Source organism: Symphodus melops (assembly GCF_947650265.1).
Source record: "Symphodus melops genome assembly, chromosome: 11".
NCBI classification, from domain to species: Eukaryota; Metazoa; Chordata; class Actinopteri; order Labriformes; family Labridae; genus Symphodus; species Symphodus melops.
The window spans coordinates 19,032,884-19,050,906 of record NC_136701.1 but is presented as its reverse complement, the minus strand read 5'-3'; the positions used below and the strand labels follow the sequence as shown (position 1 = coordinate 19,050,906).

At 40.5% G+C, this 18,023-nt stretch overlaps 2 protein-coding genes across 4 annotated transcripts; one reads left to right on the top strand and one right to left on the bottom strand.

Moving 5' to 3' along the window:
- Positions 1 to 540: 540 nt before the first annotated feature.
- Positions 541 to 16,141, top strand: vps36 (vacuolar protein sorting 36 homolog). Of its 2 annotated transcripts, XM_079355279.1 has the most exons (16): positions 541 to 628; positions 1,809 to 1,963; positions 10,948 to 11,126; positions 11,301 to 11,369; positions 11,480 to 11,550; positions 11,933 to 12,047; positions 12,166 to 12,255; positions 12,899 to 12,985; positions 13,540 to 13,572; positions 13,783 to 13,860; positions 14,045 to 14,179; positions 14,331 to 14,396; positions 14,513 to 14,577; positions 15,476 to 15,560; positions 15,733 to 15,809; positions 15,968 to 16,141. In XM_079355279.1, exons 3-16 carry the CDS (start codon positions 11,031 to 11,033, stop codon positions 16,047 to 16,049), a joined length of 1,149 nt encoding a protein of 382 aa, XP_079211405.1. In that variant the 5' UTR covers positions 541 to 628; positions 1,809 to 1,963; positions 10,948 to 11,030; the 3' UTR covers positions 16,050 to 16,141. The 2 variants fall into 2 exon arrangements, with proteins under 2 accessions (XP_079211405.1, XP_079211406.1); XM_079355280.1 differs by lacking the exons at positions 541 to 628; positions 10,948 to 11,126 and having other exon boundaries at positions 1,880 to 1,963.
- On the bottom strand, positions 590 to 10,769 carry proser1 (proline and serine rich 1). Of its 2 annotated transcripts, XM_079355274.1 has the most exons (12): positions 10,114 to 10,769; positions 9,964 to 10,029; positions 9,693 to 9,761; positions 9,394 to 9,488; positions 7,403 to 7,496; positions 7,012 to 7,122; positions 6,660 to 6,761; positions 5,465 to 5,543; positions 5,165 to 5,257; positions 2,750 to 4,112; positions 1,803 to 1,947; positions 590 to 1,641 (listed from the first exon to the last, which is right to left on the bottom strand). In XM_079355274.1, the coding sequence occupies exons 1-12, from the start codon at positions 10,156 to 10,158 to the stop codon at positions 1,516 to 1,518; spliced, it is 2,388 nt and encodes a 795-aa protein (XP_079211400.1). In that variant the 5' UTR covers positions 10,159 to 10,769; the 3' UTR covers positions 590 to 1,515. The 2 variants fall into 2 exon arrangements, with proteins under 2 accessions (XP_079211400.1, XP_079211401.1); XM_079355275.1 differs by lacking the exon at positions 5,165 to 5,257 and having other exon boundaries at positions 10,114 to 10,768.
- Positions 16,142 to 18,023: the final 1,882 nt, after the last annotated feature.

The window sequence follows — 18,023 nt, the reverse complement described above, 5'->3', positions numbered from 1 at the left end:
TGAATAATGTCGAAGCCTTAAGAGATCATGTGGTCTCATTTGAGGCTGTGATTTTGACAATGTACCTGCGACCTTCTTCATTGAGTCTTTAACTGGCCATGAACTTTACCTTTGGTGTTGCCTTGTCTCAAACAATAAAGATATCACTAAAAAAAAAAAAAATTGCTTTTTTGACCTAAAGCACTGCTACTTACCAAAGTGATTATGCTCCAGTGATAAAACAATAAATTAAAATGATAAAAGTTCCACTTGTTGCCCTTTAACTACTGAATATTTAAGTCTTAGCTTTGTTTGTTTGGAAAAGATTATAATTTTTTTTTTAAAGATTTATTTTGGGCATTTTTTGCCTTTATTGTAAAGGGAGGACAGTGGATAGTGTCGGAAGTCAGGGAGAGAGTGGGAGAAGACATGCGGGAAAGGAGCCACAGGTTGGACGCGAACCCGGGCCACCCGCACGAGGACTATAGCCTTGATGCATGAGGACGCGTGCGCTGCCACTACGCCACCAGCGCCCTCAGGAAAAGATTTTTTTGAAAATTCAGGGGATTCATTGATTTTGTCAACTGCAGAATAGAGATGACACAAGAGCTAGAGCAACCAGCAGTTTACTGACAGAAGAATAAAACAGGTGCAATTACAAAAAAAAGGGCCAACATATTAAAAAAAAACAACACAGAAATGAATTTAAAAAAAAAACAGAAATATGTCAGTTACTCTACAACGAGTGTACTGGGCATTGCAGTACATGAAATACAAAACAGTTGTTCCTCTTTTGCCAAGAATTAATTAAGATTTAAAATCTCAAGTGAATATTATCAACCAATGAATGCTTCAAAATGTGTTAACAGTATATCAGTACATGGATCAACCACTTTTATAACAGTACTTCTAGCAGGGTGACATCTTAATAAAAAAAAATAAATAAAAAAAAAACCCTTTGTAGACAAACAAAATGTAAACTGCAGACAGCCATGTGTGTTTGTTCACTGAAAACACAAAATAACGTAACGACTCTCCAAGCAGGACTTTAAAAAAAGTGTTTTGTGAATATGACTTAATTTCAATTTACCCAGAGAGGTGTCAGAGATTCATTTCATAATGTAATATTTAATCCAGGACATGTCCTTATCATCATAAAGGATGTCCTCTTCACTCACACTGGACAGGAAATACTACACAGGACTACTGTCGAGTCATTAAATGGTATCATGTACTTTTGTAAAATTTTCTATATTTCATATTTCACTATGGACTTTTCCCACCTGGTCAAGATCAGCCAAGTCCAGCTAACATTAAAACCATTCACAGTCTACTTATATAAACTAACAACTTCAACCACTGATATTTACATCTGTTCTCTCTGCATATTAGAAGACATATACCATCCCCCTCCACACACTATTTAATCTGTTTGCAATACACTTCAAGTAATTAGTGATTGTGGTGGTAAGATAAACATTACTAAAAGTTTCTCATCTGTCGGGGGTAATGGGAGACAGTATGGATGTGCGTGTTTTACTGCCAACCCAACTGGGGGTGCAGGCCTGGTTGGAGGGGGAAAGGGTTTCCTGGTCCTGGAGGGTAGTTAGTGAAAGTGTTGGGCTGAGGTTGAAAGCTCTCCAGAGCAGACGTGGGATGAGCCTGGTACAGGACAAAGAAAAGAAGTGTTACTATAGTGATGAGGTTATCAGTCAGACAGTCAAATGATTTTACTACCAAATTTTGCGTGTGCGTGTGTGTGTGTCTGTGTCGGTGTGTCTGTGTGTGTCTGTGTGTCTGTGTGTGTATGTGTATGTGTCTACCTGCAGCAGGGCAGACTGCATTGCTTGGTTGTGTAGTCCACCGAGCCCAGCAGGTGAGGCAGCGGGGGAGAAGCCGGGCACTCCGGGGAAAGACAACAAGCCGGGGAAGCTGCTGCCTCCTGGAGCCTGGAGTCCACTGCTCAGCCTGAAACACACCACGTGTATGATTGAATGATATTTATCCACAGGATTTCACAACTAAATTCACTTAACAAGGCTTACTGATCTCACTTTTAACTCTGATGATTTCCTCTTTCAACATACAACCTGAGCAACAGGAAACACATCTCATTAGTTTGATGGGTTGAAAATCCCATTTAGGATTATTTTGTAAGAGTTTATCTGATCACTATCCAAGTAACGATAACAGTATATGGTTACCGTACGAGTATTGTGAGTAATGTTGGAGGATTACAGATACTTCATCCTATATCTTGTTACAGTTGAAGCATAACACGAGTATAAAAGCTGCGTTTAGCATAAATAACTCATTTCTGTATGTACCTTGTCTTGCTTCATCAAACTATTGTTTTAGTTCAGTAAAAACAAGACCTAGGTGGCTTGAATAGCATCTGTCATTTCAGTGTTGAAATATCAACAGAGGTGAGTCACATGCTTGCGCATTGAAAAGATAACATGCCTAATAGATGGCTGAACAATAATGGGATTTGTCAAGAAGCTCTACGCCATAAACTCTGGACGAGAACAGCAGTGGACTTTGCACTTTGGAGGTTCAATGTTTCCAATACCAGCACATGAAAAGGCAGGGCGGAAAAAATGATTTATGATGTCTGTGCTGACTGGAAATCTTAAAATGCAAAAAATGCTAAAGTGCAATAACAGCAAGAATATTAACAAAGAAAGACCCCATGGTTGCTCGTGGGAACCTTTAAAAAAGAAAAAATATCATATACCATATCATCAGCAAGCATGAAAACCTATCTTACCCCGGCTGGAAGTTGGAACTAAAAGCAGATGCAAATCCTGGCAAAACTGGTGATGAGGATGGAACTCCAGCTGCTGCGGCCGCTGCAGCCGCTGCTGCCTGCAGCGGTGCCACTGATGCTACTGAAGACGGAGTGGCTCCGGGGAGTCCCATGAAAGAAGACAACACGGGGCTCCCTGCACTGTGCCCTCCTGACACCCCCAATCCTGGGAAGGCAGCAGGGCTTGCGCCGGGAGGGAGGCCTGGGAATAGCGAGGGGGCGGAGGTGAGGCCTAGACCAAATGGGGAGGCTGCATTGGGGGCAGCATTGGGAGCCAGTCCTGGGTAGATGGAGGTGGGCGGATGGTTAGAAATACTGCTGGAGTGAGGAATTCCGGGCATGGATGCAGAGATGGTGGATGGAGGGAGTGAGGAGGTGAGGGAGGGGAAGTGGGACAGGCCGTGATAATGTGAGGGGGCTGGGCTGGTGGGTAGACCCTGGAGGCCAGGGATGGCAACATGACTTGACAGAGAGACTTGAGGAGAACCCGAGGGGTGTGACAGACCGAAAGAACGTGCCAGGGCAGCCTGTGCGGAAGCTGGGACTACCAGAGAGCTAACGGATGGCGTGCCGCAGCGAGATGTGCCCTTGAAAGCTGAGTGCACGGGGCTGTTACTGCCGCTGTTACTTCCCCCAGAGTGTCTATTCATGGCTGCTGCCATGGCGGCCTGAACCTGTGCAGAGTGGGCTGGGGAGAGTTTGGGACTGGGGCCTGGGGTGGAACAGCTCGGAATAGCTGGATTGGATGATCCTGGAGTGAGAGATTGTGGTCCAGAGGGGGTGTAGCTTCGGATCACTGACCCAGATGGGTTACCTGATTGTGGGTGCATGCCAGGGTGTGTGGATCCTGACTGGTGGTCTGTGGACTGGTGAAAAACCCTCTGTTGAGATGAGCCCATGGAATTCGTCTGAGATAAGGGGTCATGGCTGCTGCGGGAGGAAGCAGGGGTGCCTGGTCTGGAAACACCGTGGAAGGGAGACGAAGTGAATCCCCCACTACCAGGGACAGGCGTTCCACAGGGAGTACCTGAAGGAGTGTGGGCTTTGATGACGGATGAGGGTGTAGGTGGAGCATGGCCCCCGGGGGTCTGCGGCCCTGCTTTGATCACAGATGGAGACGGGGCAGGGGAGGGCGAGTGGGCATTAGGGTTGTGAGAGGGCACCATGCCGGGGAAGACTGGAGTGATGGGGGTTGTGGGAGTTAGCTGAGCAGGAGAAGCCTGAGGAGGGACAGGTGTAGAAGGAGTGGATCCATGAGGAATGAGGAGGGGCCCACTGTTGACTCCAGGTGTGGTGATCTTTGGATTCCCTGGTTTGGCATAACCTGGAGGTATAAAAAAAAAAAAATCCAATAAGTATTACAATCTCAAAACTTAATGTAAGAATGATTTTTGTGTTTTTGTTCCAATTGGATGACTTGGTCAAAAACAACAATAATAAAAAAAAAGGTGGAAAAAGCTAAAACCTCCAAAAAATAAAGACCACAACTACCATCTAACCAATGGGAGATGCAGCATGAAGTACTGGCCAAAAAGCATTCCTGCGTGAATCCCATTACATAAAACATTCCAACAATTTTTCAATTTGGAATATGTGTCCTTTCCTTTGGGGAAACTTTCAACTTTCATCAACAACTTTCTCATCTCAACACTTAGTTTTTCTTCAATTGGCTAACACTTGTACTTACTTCATATAAATGTGCTCATATCTCCAACAAAGACTCTCAAATATGTATCCAACAGTGAAGAAAAGACAAGATTTAACAAAATAGGTTTTCTAAAGCAATGCGGGTTAAATGCCAGCACAGAGCATGATTCCAGCAGGAAAAAAAACAAAACAGATTGATGGTATTAGTTTCAAGTTATTCCCCGTCCAGGAAGCAGACGAACCTTTCACATGACCCAGCGAAAAAATTGACATCTACGCTGACTGACCAGAAAGCAAACAGCAAAACAGCTTTGCGAAAAACAACATTTCTAAATGGGGAATTGATTCTGTGGGTGTTTTGTCAGCTTATTCACATATTGAAAATTAAATAATTATCTGCATCATAACAGAATTATTGTTGTATTGGATATGTATCAATCTAATATGAAAACACTCTGATCGCATAAAACTGGAACAGCTTTTTTTTTTTTTTTTAAACAATCCCAAATGAAAAGAATCCAGTACACGACCATTGGGTTGGCCTGCATGAAATGTCATTTTCTGGTCACTCAGTGTAACTCAGTGTCTCCAGCAGAAATCAAAAAAGCCCATTCTTCATTTGATAAAGATTTGAGAAGCGCAGGTAAGCAGCATGCCAGGTAGTTAGGCAGCAAGCTTTAAAGAGTGTTTATTTGCTGTCTCACACATAAGCGCACATTCGAATCATACCTGCTACTTTGTGTGCGGCGCTGTAGGGGGGAGGGGCCACGTGGGCTGTTATAACCCCTCCCACAGAAACAAGGCCTGCGTTGTTGTATGCACCTGAGTAGCAGTTGCATATATTAACAGTGACCACCACACATTAATAAAAACACACACACACACACACACACAAATGTAAGAATCACACACGAACATAATAAAACCCATTACCAGCTGATTAGCTCAACTCATCAGTTTGAAGGAAGAAAAAAAAAAAAGAATTGAAAAGAAAACAACTAAAAGGAGCTTCAGTGGGTTGTTTCTTACTTGGTGCAATAGTAGCATGTGGTCGACATGGTGGGATGGGGTAGGGCACAGGCCGATGAGGGTTGTAGGTTGAAGGAAACTGTGAGAAGAAAAGAGAAAAGATTAATCCGGAACGAAAGATGATATTAAAAATTAAAACATCTTTAGAATAAATTGAGTAAATGGGGTGAAAAGACGGTTTTCTGTGTTTATTATTAAGATTCTTTTTTTATGTTTTCAAACTGGAACAAACAGGGATGTGTTCAGTACCCAAGTACTTATTACTGACATCATCATTCTAGAAACGTTTCACTACTTGCACACCTGCGTGTGCATTGTTTTAGGCTGCAACAGCCAGACTCAGTGAGCTACGTGCACCATGTCAGCAATGACAGTCCAGAAGTCCTTCAGCAAAAAAATAAAACAAAACATGATTACATGAAGTGCAAGATCTGAGGCATTAAATAGATTTAGGGATGGGGCCAGTTAGAGAAAGTTTGAGATCCCTGTAGCGATGTTTTTTCTTCAAAGTAAAACATGTATAATTCAAAAGTAAGGGATTTGTCGTTGTTGTATATCCCTACTTAACAATTAGAGCATTGCAGGTCCTTACAATTTAGACCTGTCTGTACTGTAACGTCACATTTACAACAGTGATCACACTACTCCACATTCACACTTTGATCTCCCAGCCATGTGCGTTTACTTGTGTATACCTGATAACTCCCAGAGAGGAAATTCAGCTGCAGAGAGACATGTTAAATAAACACACACACACACACACACACACACACACAGGGCACCCTGAGCAGTTTGGGACTCAGCCCTTTCTCAAGACCCCCTCTGCAAAACTCAGTGAATTGGCCCCTCTCTAGCAACCAGACAAATATCCATAAATTGTTCCGTACCAGGACTTGAGCAGCCGACCCTCTGGTTACCAACCCAAGTCCTTTCAGACTGAACTCATAAAACTTTACAATCACTCACGTCAATGTTTCTGTATCACTCACTACAGCTTAACTTTCCGTGAGTTTCTTTACAATGGTGTAAATCAGTCACTTTTATAACAGAGTTGGAAATATAGGATAACGTTTTTATCAAATTCTCATAATAAAATGTGTCATGTGAGGCCTCGTCACGCAGTCATGAGACTTCTCTAGGTCAACCTGTCAATGTTAAATAATCCAAGTCCAGTTGTTCCCATTCTAGTGCTTACAGGTTTGAATGGTCCAGTAATCCGAGAAGCGATTCCTTTTCCTTCCGTACTGTTAGAGGAGTCCTCTTTCTTCTCGCTTTCTTTCTTTACTGGAGGAATTCCCTGCAATCAAAACAATAAAAATACTTATTGAAGGGATGATTTACGTTGAGCAGACACACACCAGCAACAAACACACTGAAAAAATACTTTAAGAGCAGGTTAAATAACTATGTGGACCTACAAATATCAAGACATAAAGAAACGTGTTTTTTTTTTCTTTTTCTCAGTAGAGGTGAATTTGTGATTGGCCAATCTAAAAAAACATTTTCAGAATGGTCCAAGCTCATCATGACGTCCTGCACATACTTACAGGAAACGTGCCACTGACCAGGCTGGGTCTTCCTTTAGGGTATGGATTTCCTGGTATCATACCACAGGACGAGATCATGGCTACGGGAGCCTTGCAGCCAACCTTACACACCTAGTAAAACAGAGGGGGTACAATATCAGGAATCGTGTGCACGCGTTTGCTTGTGTACACAACACCAAAAATATTTCCATCAAAAAATTAAAAAAGAAAGCACATGGAGATGAATGCTTGATTTAAAATGAACTTTTTATTTAATGCATCAGTCCTGTGTGCCTTAGACTCACTTGGTGACCTTTGGCCCTTGGGAACAACTGGCTCCCAAAAAGGGATTCAAAGAGCTCCAAAGAATGCAAATTACAGCATGAAGTTTTATCGTCAAAGATGAACTCACTTGCTCAAGTATCCTGCGAGCCCTCTTCTTCTCAGACAAGTGTATGCGAAACAGATCATCCACAGGACGATAATTTTGAGCATCTGAAATGTTCCTGAAGGAGGACAAAAATACAATATCAAAAAAAAAGTCACCTATTGGTGTAACGATTTCAAATCTGAAGCAATTTCTAACTGGTATCATATTGCTTTTGAAAACAAAACTGTGATTAACAGTCCATTTAAGGAGCTTAAAGAGCATATTGCAGGTTAAAGACAAAACTTAACTAATCATAGGAAAATACGTTAACAATACTGTTTTTAAAGAAATTCTGAAATTAATAACCCACAGGGTCTCCTGGAGACATTTTAGTAGGTGTTCGCACGTCTTTGCGTTTTACTTCCGCATTCGGCTGTGACGTAACGTAAGGGAGTCCCGCTGAATCCCCGTCTGTTTAACATAGAAAATCACGGATCCGAGTGTCACTCCCGTCAATAAATAGGAAGAAAATATGTATTCCTTTACATATAATGGTCCACTGGCTTATTATTCTGAACCTGTTAGATGTGCTAGAGAGCAGAAACAGGCAGGATTAGAGGAATAACGGCCTCAGGAGAGAAGTGAAGCTGTGGTGTGAGGAGAGACCCGGAGCAGGCGTCCTGCTGAGTGACAGGTGTCAGCTCGCCATATATGGGCGAGTGCTGTGTTCACATCAGCATATGTAAAGTTTATAATCACATTCAATCCATTAAAAAACTATTTGTAGAAGGTCCAAGTGCCGGAGTATGGGAGTTGCTCGTAAAAACGGCCAATCTGTACAACGTATTACAGTGCCGCGCTGTGCGCGCGCGAGAGAGAGAGGGAGAGACAGACAGACATAGAACCCGATTACACGGCCTGTGCAAATGCAGCACTACGTCTTTATTGTTTATTCCTGATGCAGCCCGGTGCTCACGTTGTAATAGAAAATACAGTGTATAGTGCAGGATTCTCCTGACGTGAGTTCACAGCGCACGTCCATTGAACGTAATCCACACAAACATGCACAACAGCGCACACACGCCGCAGTTTAATGTGTGCACATATATTAGGCTACTACAAAAAGTTTAAAGTTTTTATGGGATAGAGGACCGACAGAGCTTGTGTTTCTGTTTGTTTCCAAACCGCGCGTTCCGTCTTTCCCCACTGCGCGCACACACGCGCACGCTCTGTTGCAACAGAGTTGGATTTATAATAAATCGTATCATTACATATATTAATACAGACTGTCCGGTGTCTATTACGCGCAATATAATATATAGAGAATATAACAGAGGATTCCAGCAGATCAAATCATTAAACGCTTGTCTGCGTATATAATATTTTATGTTAAACAGCCAGAGATTTAAATCATTAATAAGGAAACGCTTTTGTGTCTGATGCCGAAATATTCAACGTGTCTGTTCGATCGTTTCTGAGGTAGTGGGAATAATTCACCAAAACACACTATGAATAATCAAGCCACTTACCGAATGTGTGCCGCGCAAATTACAAACCATTGCAGGGAGGCATCCTGTCTGTTCTCACTCACTACCACGTATCATTACACCTCTTTAATCATGTTTTAGCCTGTTATTTGTGCTTTAATTCTTTTGTGCTGCCTTCTAAATGTTTGTTTGTAAAGTGTTTCATGCTCTCTGTGCAAGACAAGTTCCCCCAGGGGCAATAAAGGCTTCATTGATTCATTCATACACGTACGCATAAAGCCGATCAAAGCAGAGTAACAGAACACGACTCCCTTACGTTACGTCATATGACGCGTTGTTGAAAAAAAAAGCAGTTCTAAACAGCTACGCTAAAACAGCCACTTTCTCCTCTAAATTAGAGCACTTTTTTTTTTTGAAGTTTTGAAGAATATACAGAAAATTGATGTACTTATTCTACAGCCCTTATCTGACAACATGAAGTGTTAATCTCAACTTTTTTTTAACCTGCAATATGCTCTTTAAATGGTCTCATGTAATAGTACTCACAACGCCAGCAGTTCCAACACAACCAGTCTGTCCTTTGAGTAGGTGAAGCAATTCAGGATATTTGCAACTTTGGTTGTAGGGATTGCAACCATTTTCTAATGGAATCAGAAAAAGAAGCACATTTCACTTTACATTTTCAACACAAACGGCACAAGAGACAATCACAAATGATACACGTTAATGTGTTTTATAGACTCTTGAGAGCATGTTTCATAATATCCCGTTCAGTCTGTCATGAACTAAATGTAGATGGATAAATAAATGAACGGATTTCCCGTTCATTTCAAACTGTTACTTACATGCTGCAGAGCTTTCACTGCTTTGATCTGTGGATCTGCCCATGAGAAGTATTTCAATATCTCCATCACCTGCAGATGTTCATGACAGTGTTATAAACAACTTAAAACATTAGAGCTGCACTCATCTTTTATGGGAGGAGCAGGAACGATCATGACACGTTTTTTTTTTTTTTTTAAAAAGAAGCTTCATCACAAACAAAAGCTGCATTTTTTATGATTCTTGTGTGAAGTGTAGTGAGATGCAGTATTAGATGAAGATGAAATGAGTTACCTGCTCGCTGGAGAAATATCCATGAACCTGTTCAATAGCTTTGACCCGCTGATCGGTCAGGACACACTGAAATACAGAATTACCATCAGTTTTTGAAACACTTTTCAAACACATAATTATAGAGATATTTTATGATTGGACATCCCTTACCTTTCTGATCTCATCCAAGACGATGTCAAATGCTTTCTTATCCATGTTTATAGATTCAAAGACACGCTAGCCCTCTTTCTTAATAAAATTATTACTCTCAACAACTGGTAAATACTACCAGTAATCACTTTTTTACAATACCAACGAAAAGGGTAATTCAAGATCAACAATGGGAAAGTTTAAAAACGGTGCATCTTATAAAATGTCACTTATTTAAATTCATACTGCTGCAATAGCATAATCTAAAGCAAATTTAAACAATCTCTTTTCAGTTGTAGCATCATAATGAAGCTGCATGGTCAAACTTTCTGCAGTAGAACAATGACTGCAGAATAACAGAAGCTGTTTCTGCACTGAAAAGCCTTTCTGCACCACATTTGTCCGCAGCTAACAACAAGCTAGCAGGCTAGGGCTACATTCATTTTGAGCAGAGCTCAGTCAAAAGACACTCGAAACACGAAAAGCTGCATACACGCACCAGTTCATTTAGATTAATTTTAAATGCAGCGCTAGCGCAAATAACGATCCGGCCGATATTCATCAAACATAATAAACTAACGAGGCGAGCTTACAAGATAGCCAGATAGCACCTCTTGTTAGCCTCAATTGACAGCTGGCGCTCGGAAGGAAAACACAACGAAGGACCCTTCAGAGCTGCCTTTCAGAGCTGCCTGTCAAAAAATCAACACCGTAAACGGTTTTAAATAGAGTAACAGTCATTTATAATATGATCAGGGGTGTAAACTGTTAATTTAAAACACGTTTAATTACTAGTTAAATTGACTTTGTTTGATTTTACTGTTTTAAAAAAAAAAAAATTATTATGTCGTGCAGGCGGGGATCAGGAAGTAAACAGAAATGAAATGAGCCTCAGCAACCACGGACATAGCGAAGGAAATTTGTGTTTAAAGTGAAAAATGGATCGCTTTTCTTGGTCGAGTGGGCTTTTAGAAATTGACGAAACTTTAGTGATCCAGCAGCGAGGTGTCAGACTCTATGACGGTGATGACAAGGTACATGTTGTATTTATTCATGGGTAAGAGTAGACTGAGCCTACAACTGCGGAACAGCTAAAAACAAACACCACTGCAGCATCTGGTTTCAGGTGATAAATAGCAATACAAGCACTGTTATACATTGTTTTTTACAGCCGAATGTACTTGTGCATGTTCCTGTCTTTGTACCAGGCTAAGCTTGATCTGGGAGTTGCCTTGTTGAGTACCCATCGGTTGATCTGGAGAGATGTTAAAAACCATGTAAGACGGCATTAAAAACATGACCACTGAGTTATTTATTTGGTCTTTGAGACTTAATTGTTTACTTTCATGGCGCATGGTGCCTTCTGTATTTCTGTTTCCATCTGTAGGAATGCTGTATAGCCATGCCGTTGTCTCAGATCATCTTCTTTGAGGAGCAGGCTGCAGGAATAGGGAAAAGGTAAGTGTGCATATATGTGAGTTTGCTAATACTGTAATTAATAAAAGACAACAATCAAAACACAGTAACTTGCTTGAATGCATTAATAGTTATTTTGAGAGCATCAACCATAAACCAAATAGTGTTTTTTTGTAGTTTGCTGTATTTTATTGATGGTTGTTTTCATCAGTGTATGGGGTTGGTGTCGTAGTTCTTATGGAGCTGCCTTTGTTTTAATCTCTTGGATGAATACGCTGTATTTTGGTAGAATATTTTTGCAAGTGTCTGCTGTTAATAAAGCTCCTGAAAGTTCAGATTTGTTTGGTCAAAACACATTTTACAACGAAGAATGAACACTCTCTGTTGATATGCATGTCTTCGCATTTTATTGTGTTTCCTGAAGTGCGAAAATAGTGATACACCTGCACCCAGTGCCTGCCAACAAGGAGCCAGGTCCTTACCAACACAGCAAGTACTCGTTCATCAAGCTGTCCTTCAAAGAACATGGGCAGATAGAGGTAGTCCCATGTTTACTTTATTAAACTTTTTCATTCTTTTTTTAACCCCATTAATGTGCCTTCTTCAGGGACAGTCTGTGTTTGAACCTGGAACTGACACAGTGTCTTGTGCTTGCAGTTTCACAGGAGGCTAACAGAAGAAATGACTCAGAAGAGATGGGAGAAAGCAACAGTTTCACAGCCGATCCCCACAGGAACTGGCCCACAGGTGAGAGGCATAACCAGTGTCACTTCTCATGAAGACGAGAGTCTCATCCTTGCCATTCTCTTACATCTCTGGGATTTGTTTGTTGCACATACTGTAATTTCACTTGATTTATCCACACTACAGGACTTTCACCTCACAAGCATAACCTTCCATTCAGCTAAGCAATGTTAATGTGTCCATCTATTATATGGTGTTCCACAGGATGGCAGTATTATCACTATGTTGTGTTGCGTTTATAGTTCAAAACCGTCAGAGCTTCTGTCTCTGATAAGTCTTTACAGCTTTTCCCAAAATCAGTGTCACTTCGTGTGACGTTGAGTTGTTGGCCTTCCTCGATTCATGAAATTAGGTTGAATCTCTCACAGCGAGGACTCGCACACAAGTCAGAATTGGCTCATGTGTATGCTATTACACTCACAGTAACACTAGTTCATGTTTCTCCTAAAAAGTAGGTGTAATTGTTTTTTTGTTTTTTTTACATTGTGAAATCATATATACTGATATTAAATGATATACAGTGGACTTGACCACATTTCTTTCCCACCTCAGTGTTTGTCTTTCCTTGTCTTTCGAGGCTTGCAACCAACTTTGAAATTGCTTGTCTTTCACTTTGTGTGTTTTTCTTTCCGTTGTGGTCTTATAGGCAGGAAGGACACGTGCAGTCGGGATTGTTGGCATTGAGAGGAAGATTGAGGAGAGAAGAAAAGAGACAGACAAAAACATTTCTGAGGTATTGGGAAGCGAAACCTTTCTAAAAGTTTTAAGAAATGTGTTAGAAAGCGAATTGATTATTGATTTAAACAGAGCGCTCAGGATACTCCCCATCTGTCCTTCCACCAACCTTCTTCAAGCTTCTTATTTATTTATACATATTTGGCTGCAGTTAACTGTGAAGATACTGAAGATGCAGAGTGGTTATCTGCCATAAAATTGTGTCACACACTAAATGAATGTGGCTGACCACAGATGCTGTGAAGCTCGTCAGACAAACCCATGAAGTTACTGTGTGTGTGTTTATAAAACAGCAGTTGGACATCACTGTGTGTAAGTCTGTAACCTGGACCAGTCAACATGACAGACGCATGAGGCTATTTAAAAAGAGACTGTGAAACAAAGGGTGCTGGGACAAATGTTCAAGTTTAACGTCAACCGCTGAGGAGGTGGAGATCCTGTGGAATGATATTGAAATGATCTGTAGCAATGAAGTTTTGTGGCTTTTTTTAATTGTGATAATTTTATTTTTTTTCAAACTCACACTCAGTTAGTCCTTTTTTTCCCTCTCAGGCTTTTGAGGACCTCAGTAAGCTGATGGTGAAGGTAAAGATTAAGTTCCTTGAACACTTTCCTGCCACCGTTAACCTGGACAGAATAGTTGACCTATTAGAAGACTCGTTTAATTTAATATACTATCTAACTATTATGCTGTAGGGTTTTTAAAACATTATAACAATAGAACAAAACAACCTGTGTTTAGATAATACTAAGTTGGAGTTTGCTGACTGACTGCTTGTGTTCTCTACCAAACAGGCCAAAGAGATGGTGGAGTTGTCCAGGTCAATAGCGAACAAGATCAAAGACAAGCAGGGAGACATAACAGAAGACGAGGTAAGAAGCTGAGCATGTGCAGGTGCACGTCACGGTTCATGCATATTCCACCTAAATCAAAATATTAGAGTAATTTTCTGCACACTACTTTTTTTTTTCTTACTAATTTTAAACTCTTTAATAGTACAACACTTGGTTTTCATGTTTCACTTTTCTTTAACTCTTTTTTTTTTCGGCTTTATAGACAATCCGGTTTAAGTCATACCTACTGAGCATGGGTATCGCTAACCCTGTTACCAGGGAAACACATGGATCTGGCACACATTACCATTTGCAGCTGGCTAAACAACTGGGAGACATGCTACAGGCCCCTCTGGAGGTATAGGCATTCATGTTTGTTTCATATATTTACCACCTGCACAGAATAAAATACATTGATTTATAGCATGAGCGTACTGTCATTTCCATTTGAATCGACCTCTGACTTGTTGTCGTTGTTTCTTCCTGTCCATACCTTGTCACTGTCTCAGGAGCGGGGAGGTATGATGGCTCTCACTGAGGTGTACTGTCTTGTCAACCGTGCTAGAGGGATGGAGGTAATGCTGACAAAAAGATCACATCTCATGTGTTATTGCAGTAATGCAGTTCTATGTTTCTTCAAGCTGAATTTACAGCGGGACATACAGTAACAGCCTTTTGTTTGTGTCTGCAGCTTTTATCTCCAGAAGATTTGTTAAATGCATGCAAGATGTTTGAGTCATTAAAGCTCCCATTGAGGTGAGTTTCTCTCTACTTTGTTGTAATGGTTTAATGTGTGCGTGCACTCTTATACACTCTGCTAGACAGGCTATGTGTTTATTAAAGGAATATAGGGCAGGGATGGCGCCTGCTTCACAGAGGCCAGGCTCTTCCTGTCAGGCTTCCTGTTGTTGGAAGTGTTCTCCAGCCCTCTGTGGCCGACATTTCCCGTGACTTCCCAGAGTTTTCAAAAGAAACGCAGGCCTGTTTCCTTTACACACTGGTCCTAGTCCTCCCAGACTAGTATCTGTTCCTTTCTGCTTATTTAAAGCTCCTGTGAGGTGTTTTCCGCAGGCTATGAAACGGACGTTAAATCATTACTAGCGCCTCTGAATGACCATAAAAAGAAACCCAAGACCATCAGCAGCAAGGTTGACTATTTTTGTTGTTTAATGCCCGGGCGTAGTTAGCGATTGACTGTTAAAACAACAATTGATGAGTTTTTTGTAGGAAGTAGAGCCTGTCCAATTGATTGGCTAGCCGATAATATTAACCGGTATTAGCATAAAGGCTAATTTAAGATATTTACCGATATTACTAGATTTTATTCAAGTGATGATGCATTTACATGCGCAGTTCATCTTGTCTTCATTATATATCTTTTCCACAAGTGTTTGAGAACTGCATTTGAGGGATCAGTGCAATAAATGCGTATCTCTAAATCTATCTATACAGATTGAACATAGATTGGCCGATAATTCTGCTTTGGATTTTTTTCGCCAATATTGTTACCGCACCAAAAAAATCCCATATCAGTCTGGCCCTTGTAGGAAGACACTTAAAGGTTTAAAGTTGTTAAAGATCACGACAGCTTAAAACTGTCAACCCGATCTCATCCTGTCTCGCACACTGTTCACTTCACGTGTCTTCTCTGTAGGCTGCGCGTGTTTGACAGCGGTGTGATGGTGGTCCAGCTGCAGTCTCACAGCGAAGAGGAAATGATAGCCTCAGCGCTAGATAACGTAAGCTTCACAGTAACAAACATTATACTGACATTGACACGGTGTCGACAAACATAATGCTGTGTATTTAAATGTGAATGTATGTATATAGAGACCGAGATCGCACATTCAGTACATGAAGGTTTTATGTTTCTTTGCCTTTTTTTTTTTATGGTCATCTTCCTCTTTGCAGGTGACTGACAAAGGCTCTTTGACAGCAGAGGAGTTTGCGAAGCTCTTGGGTCTCTCTGTTCTTCTGTCCAAAGAGAGGTCAGATAAGTTATAGTATTTTTTTTACTGCACAAATGTATATTAAAATGTTAACAGTGTTGATTGTTTCTCTTTTTTTTTATTCAGATGCTTGTCTTGTTTTTCATTGTAAAGCGTTGTCCTGCCTTTCTCTCTCTCTCTCTCTCTATTATTTCCAGGTTGCTGCTGGCTGAGAAGATGGGACACCTGTGTAGAGATGACTCTGTTGAGGGTTTGAGATTCTACCCAAACCTGTTTTGACCTGTTTACAGCTATCAGTGTAAAGATTGGGGGTAACAGTGAAACTTGGTTGCACTTCGCTAACTGATGCATTTAAAAAAAAAAAATAATAATCGACATACTGGAATACAGGTGTGCTTTAGGGCACAGTAAGGTTGCTCTCAGGTCTAGTCTGAGTTACTTTAACAGTTGACACTTTACCTAACAGTTGTTGTGCTGTTAGAAGTACATATGCAAATCCTCTGTAGGTACAACCAGCTTTTTTTCTATGTTGGTCTATACGAGTTGAGTCTTTCAAGATAATCAAAAAGATTATTTTACAGAAACTGTTCAAGAACCTGCTCATATTATCCATGCAGCAAAATGTTCCCGGATTGGTCTGCCTGGTAAAGTGTGTTTTTAGTAATAAATGGGATTTAAAAAAAATGTGTGTGCATTTTTTATTTTCGTTCGTTTTAAAAAGCCATAGCATCTGATAACTGAAGAAGGGAGAAAAATACAACCCGAGTTTACAGGTTTCAGGGACTCTTAGTATAAAAATTGTTTTGTTTTGGTCCCACAGGTTTTTAATTCTGTGTGCACTTTTGTCACTTTTTTTCTATTCAAATTGTCTACGAAACTTAGTTGGAAAAAAAAATCCAACAAAAAATGCACAGTCCGTTTCAGTCACTGCATATAAAATACAGGGCACATTGCCAAACATCACTCCTCAGGCAATTACTCCCCTCACTGCTGAGGTTGTGTTATAGAAATTCCAGTCGTGACTGTTTTGAAGCCAAACTGAAAGATAAGAGCTTTGTTAATGAGCAAAGTGAAGCTGTCAAAGAGGTTCACTATACCATAGTGAAAGAGTAGCAGCACAAGTAGTTATATCTATGCAGAATATGACAAAGTCTTATGTTGCTTCAAGTTTAAATTGGACTGTTTCTGCCAACGTGCTTTAATGTGTAATCTGCGTGCATCCCAGTGGGCATTTTTGCAAAGAATGGTAAAGTCCTTTTGTTCCCATTGCAGACTGATCTGATCTGAGGTTGTTTCATCTCTGGAGAAGCTTCCTGTTTTCTCTCAATGAAAATAAAGGTCTGCAAGGCTTTACAGCTGATTAGATTAGCCCGCCATGTGGTTCTCTGGTTGATGGTAGATTAGATTGTTGGTTCAAGAAGTCAAGTCATAATTACTAAGACTTCATGCATAACACTGAACTTTGTATGGACATTTTTCTTAATAAGTCTTGGTCATTATTGCTGAAATATACAGATTTGATTTCATGATTTATCAATATATCCATCGTCTGAAAGGCTTGTTAGTATAAGATATCTTTATTTTGTATCTATTATCCGTGGATAATGAAATAAATACTTCAGTGGGGAATGGTTATGTGAGTATGAGATGAATAGCTCTGCAGTTTAAGACCCTGATGGCATTGTATACAATGTTTTACTTTGTTACCCAAATTACAGGGCCAGTTAAGGTACACAATGCATATGGGGGAAATGTCATGAGTTTCTGTTTAAATTTGATCTTTCAATGGCCCCATACATAGGGAAAATGATTTATGTGTGACTGCCATGAAAAGGAGTGAATTATGGATCAATCCGTTGAATCTCACATACTTCACCTCATAGTCACTTTCCTCAGGCACCTGTGCTGAAGCCTTTTGATGACACAGCTGCCTGTTGTTCACACTGATAACAATCTATTCGGTGTTTAACCTCACACAGTAAGAGCATTGCTTAACCAGGAGATGAAAGTTTTCTTTTATTACCTTTTATTGGCGTGTTAAATGAGCACCTTGCAGAAATTAACCTGCATGTGGATGCACTATATGGGATGATTCTGTACATGACAACCTCTATTTGTGAAAATGTTTTCTAAGTGTTATTTTCCCAGAAAAATGAACCCCACTTCAGAACTACTCCAGAATATTTATATAGGTTTGCTTCAGTTTGCATTTTTCAACCAAATATAACTTTAAATACTAATAATATACTAATA

Coding starts and splice junctions, on each gene's coding strand:
- proser1 (XM_079355274.1), bottom strand. CDS start 10,158: ATGGATAAGAAAGCATTTGACATCGTCTTGGATGAGATCAGAAAG. Junction 7,123..7,402: donor CTCGCAGGATACTTGAGCAA/GTGAGTTCATCT, acceptor CTGTTTTACTAG/GTGTGTAAGGTTGGCTGCAA. Junction 5,258..5,464: donor ACATGCTACTATTGCACCAA/GTAAGAAACAAC, acceptor ACTGCTACTCAG/GTGCATACAACAACGCAGGC.
- vps36 (XM_079355279.1), top strand. CDS start 11,031: ATGGATCGCTTTTCTTGGTCGAGTGGGCTTTTAGAAATTGACGAAACT. Junction 13,861..14,044: donor GAGACATAACAGAAGACGAG/GTAAGAAGCTGA, acceptor TCGGCTTTATAG/ACAATCCGGTTTAAGTCATA. Junction 15,810..15,967: donor GTTCTTCTGTCCAAAGAGAG/GTCAGATAAGTT, acceptor TATTATTTCCAG/GTTGCTGCTGGCTGAGAAGA.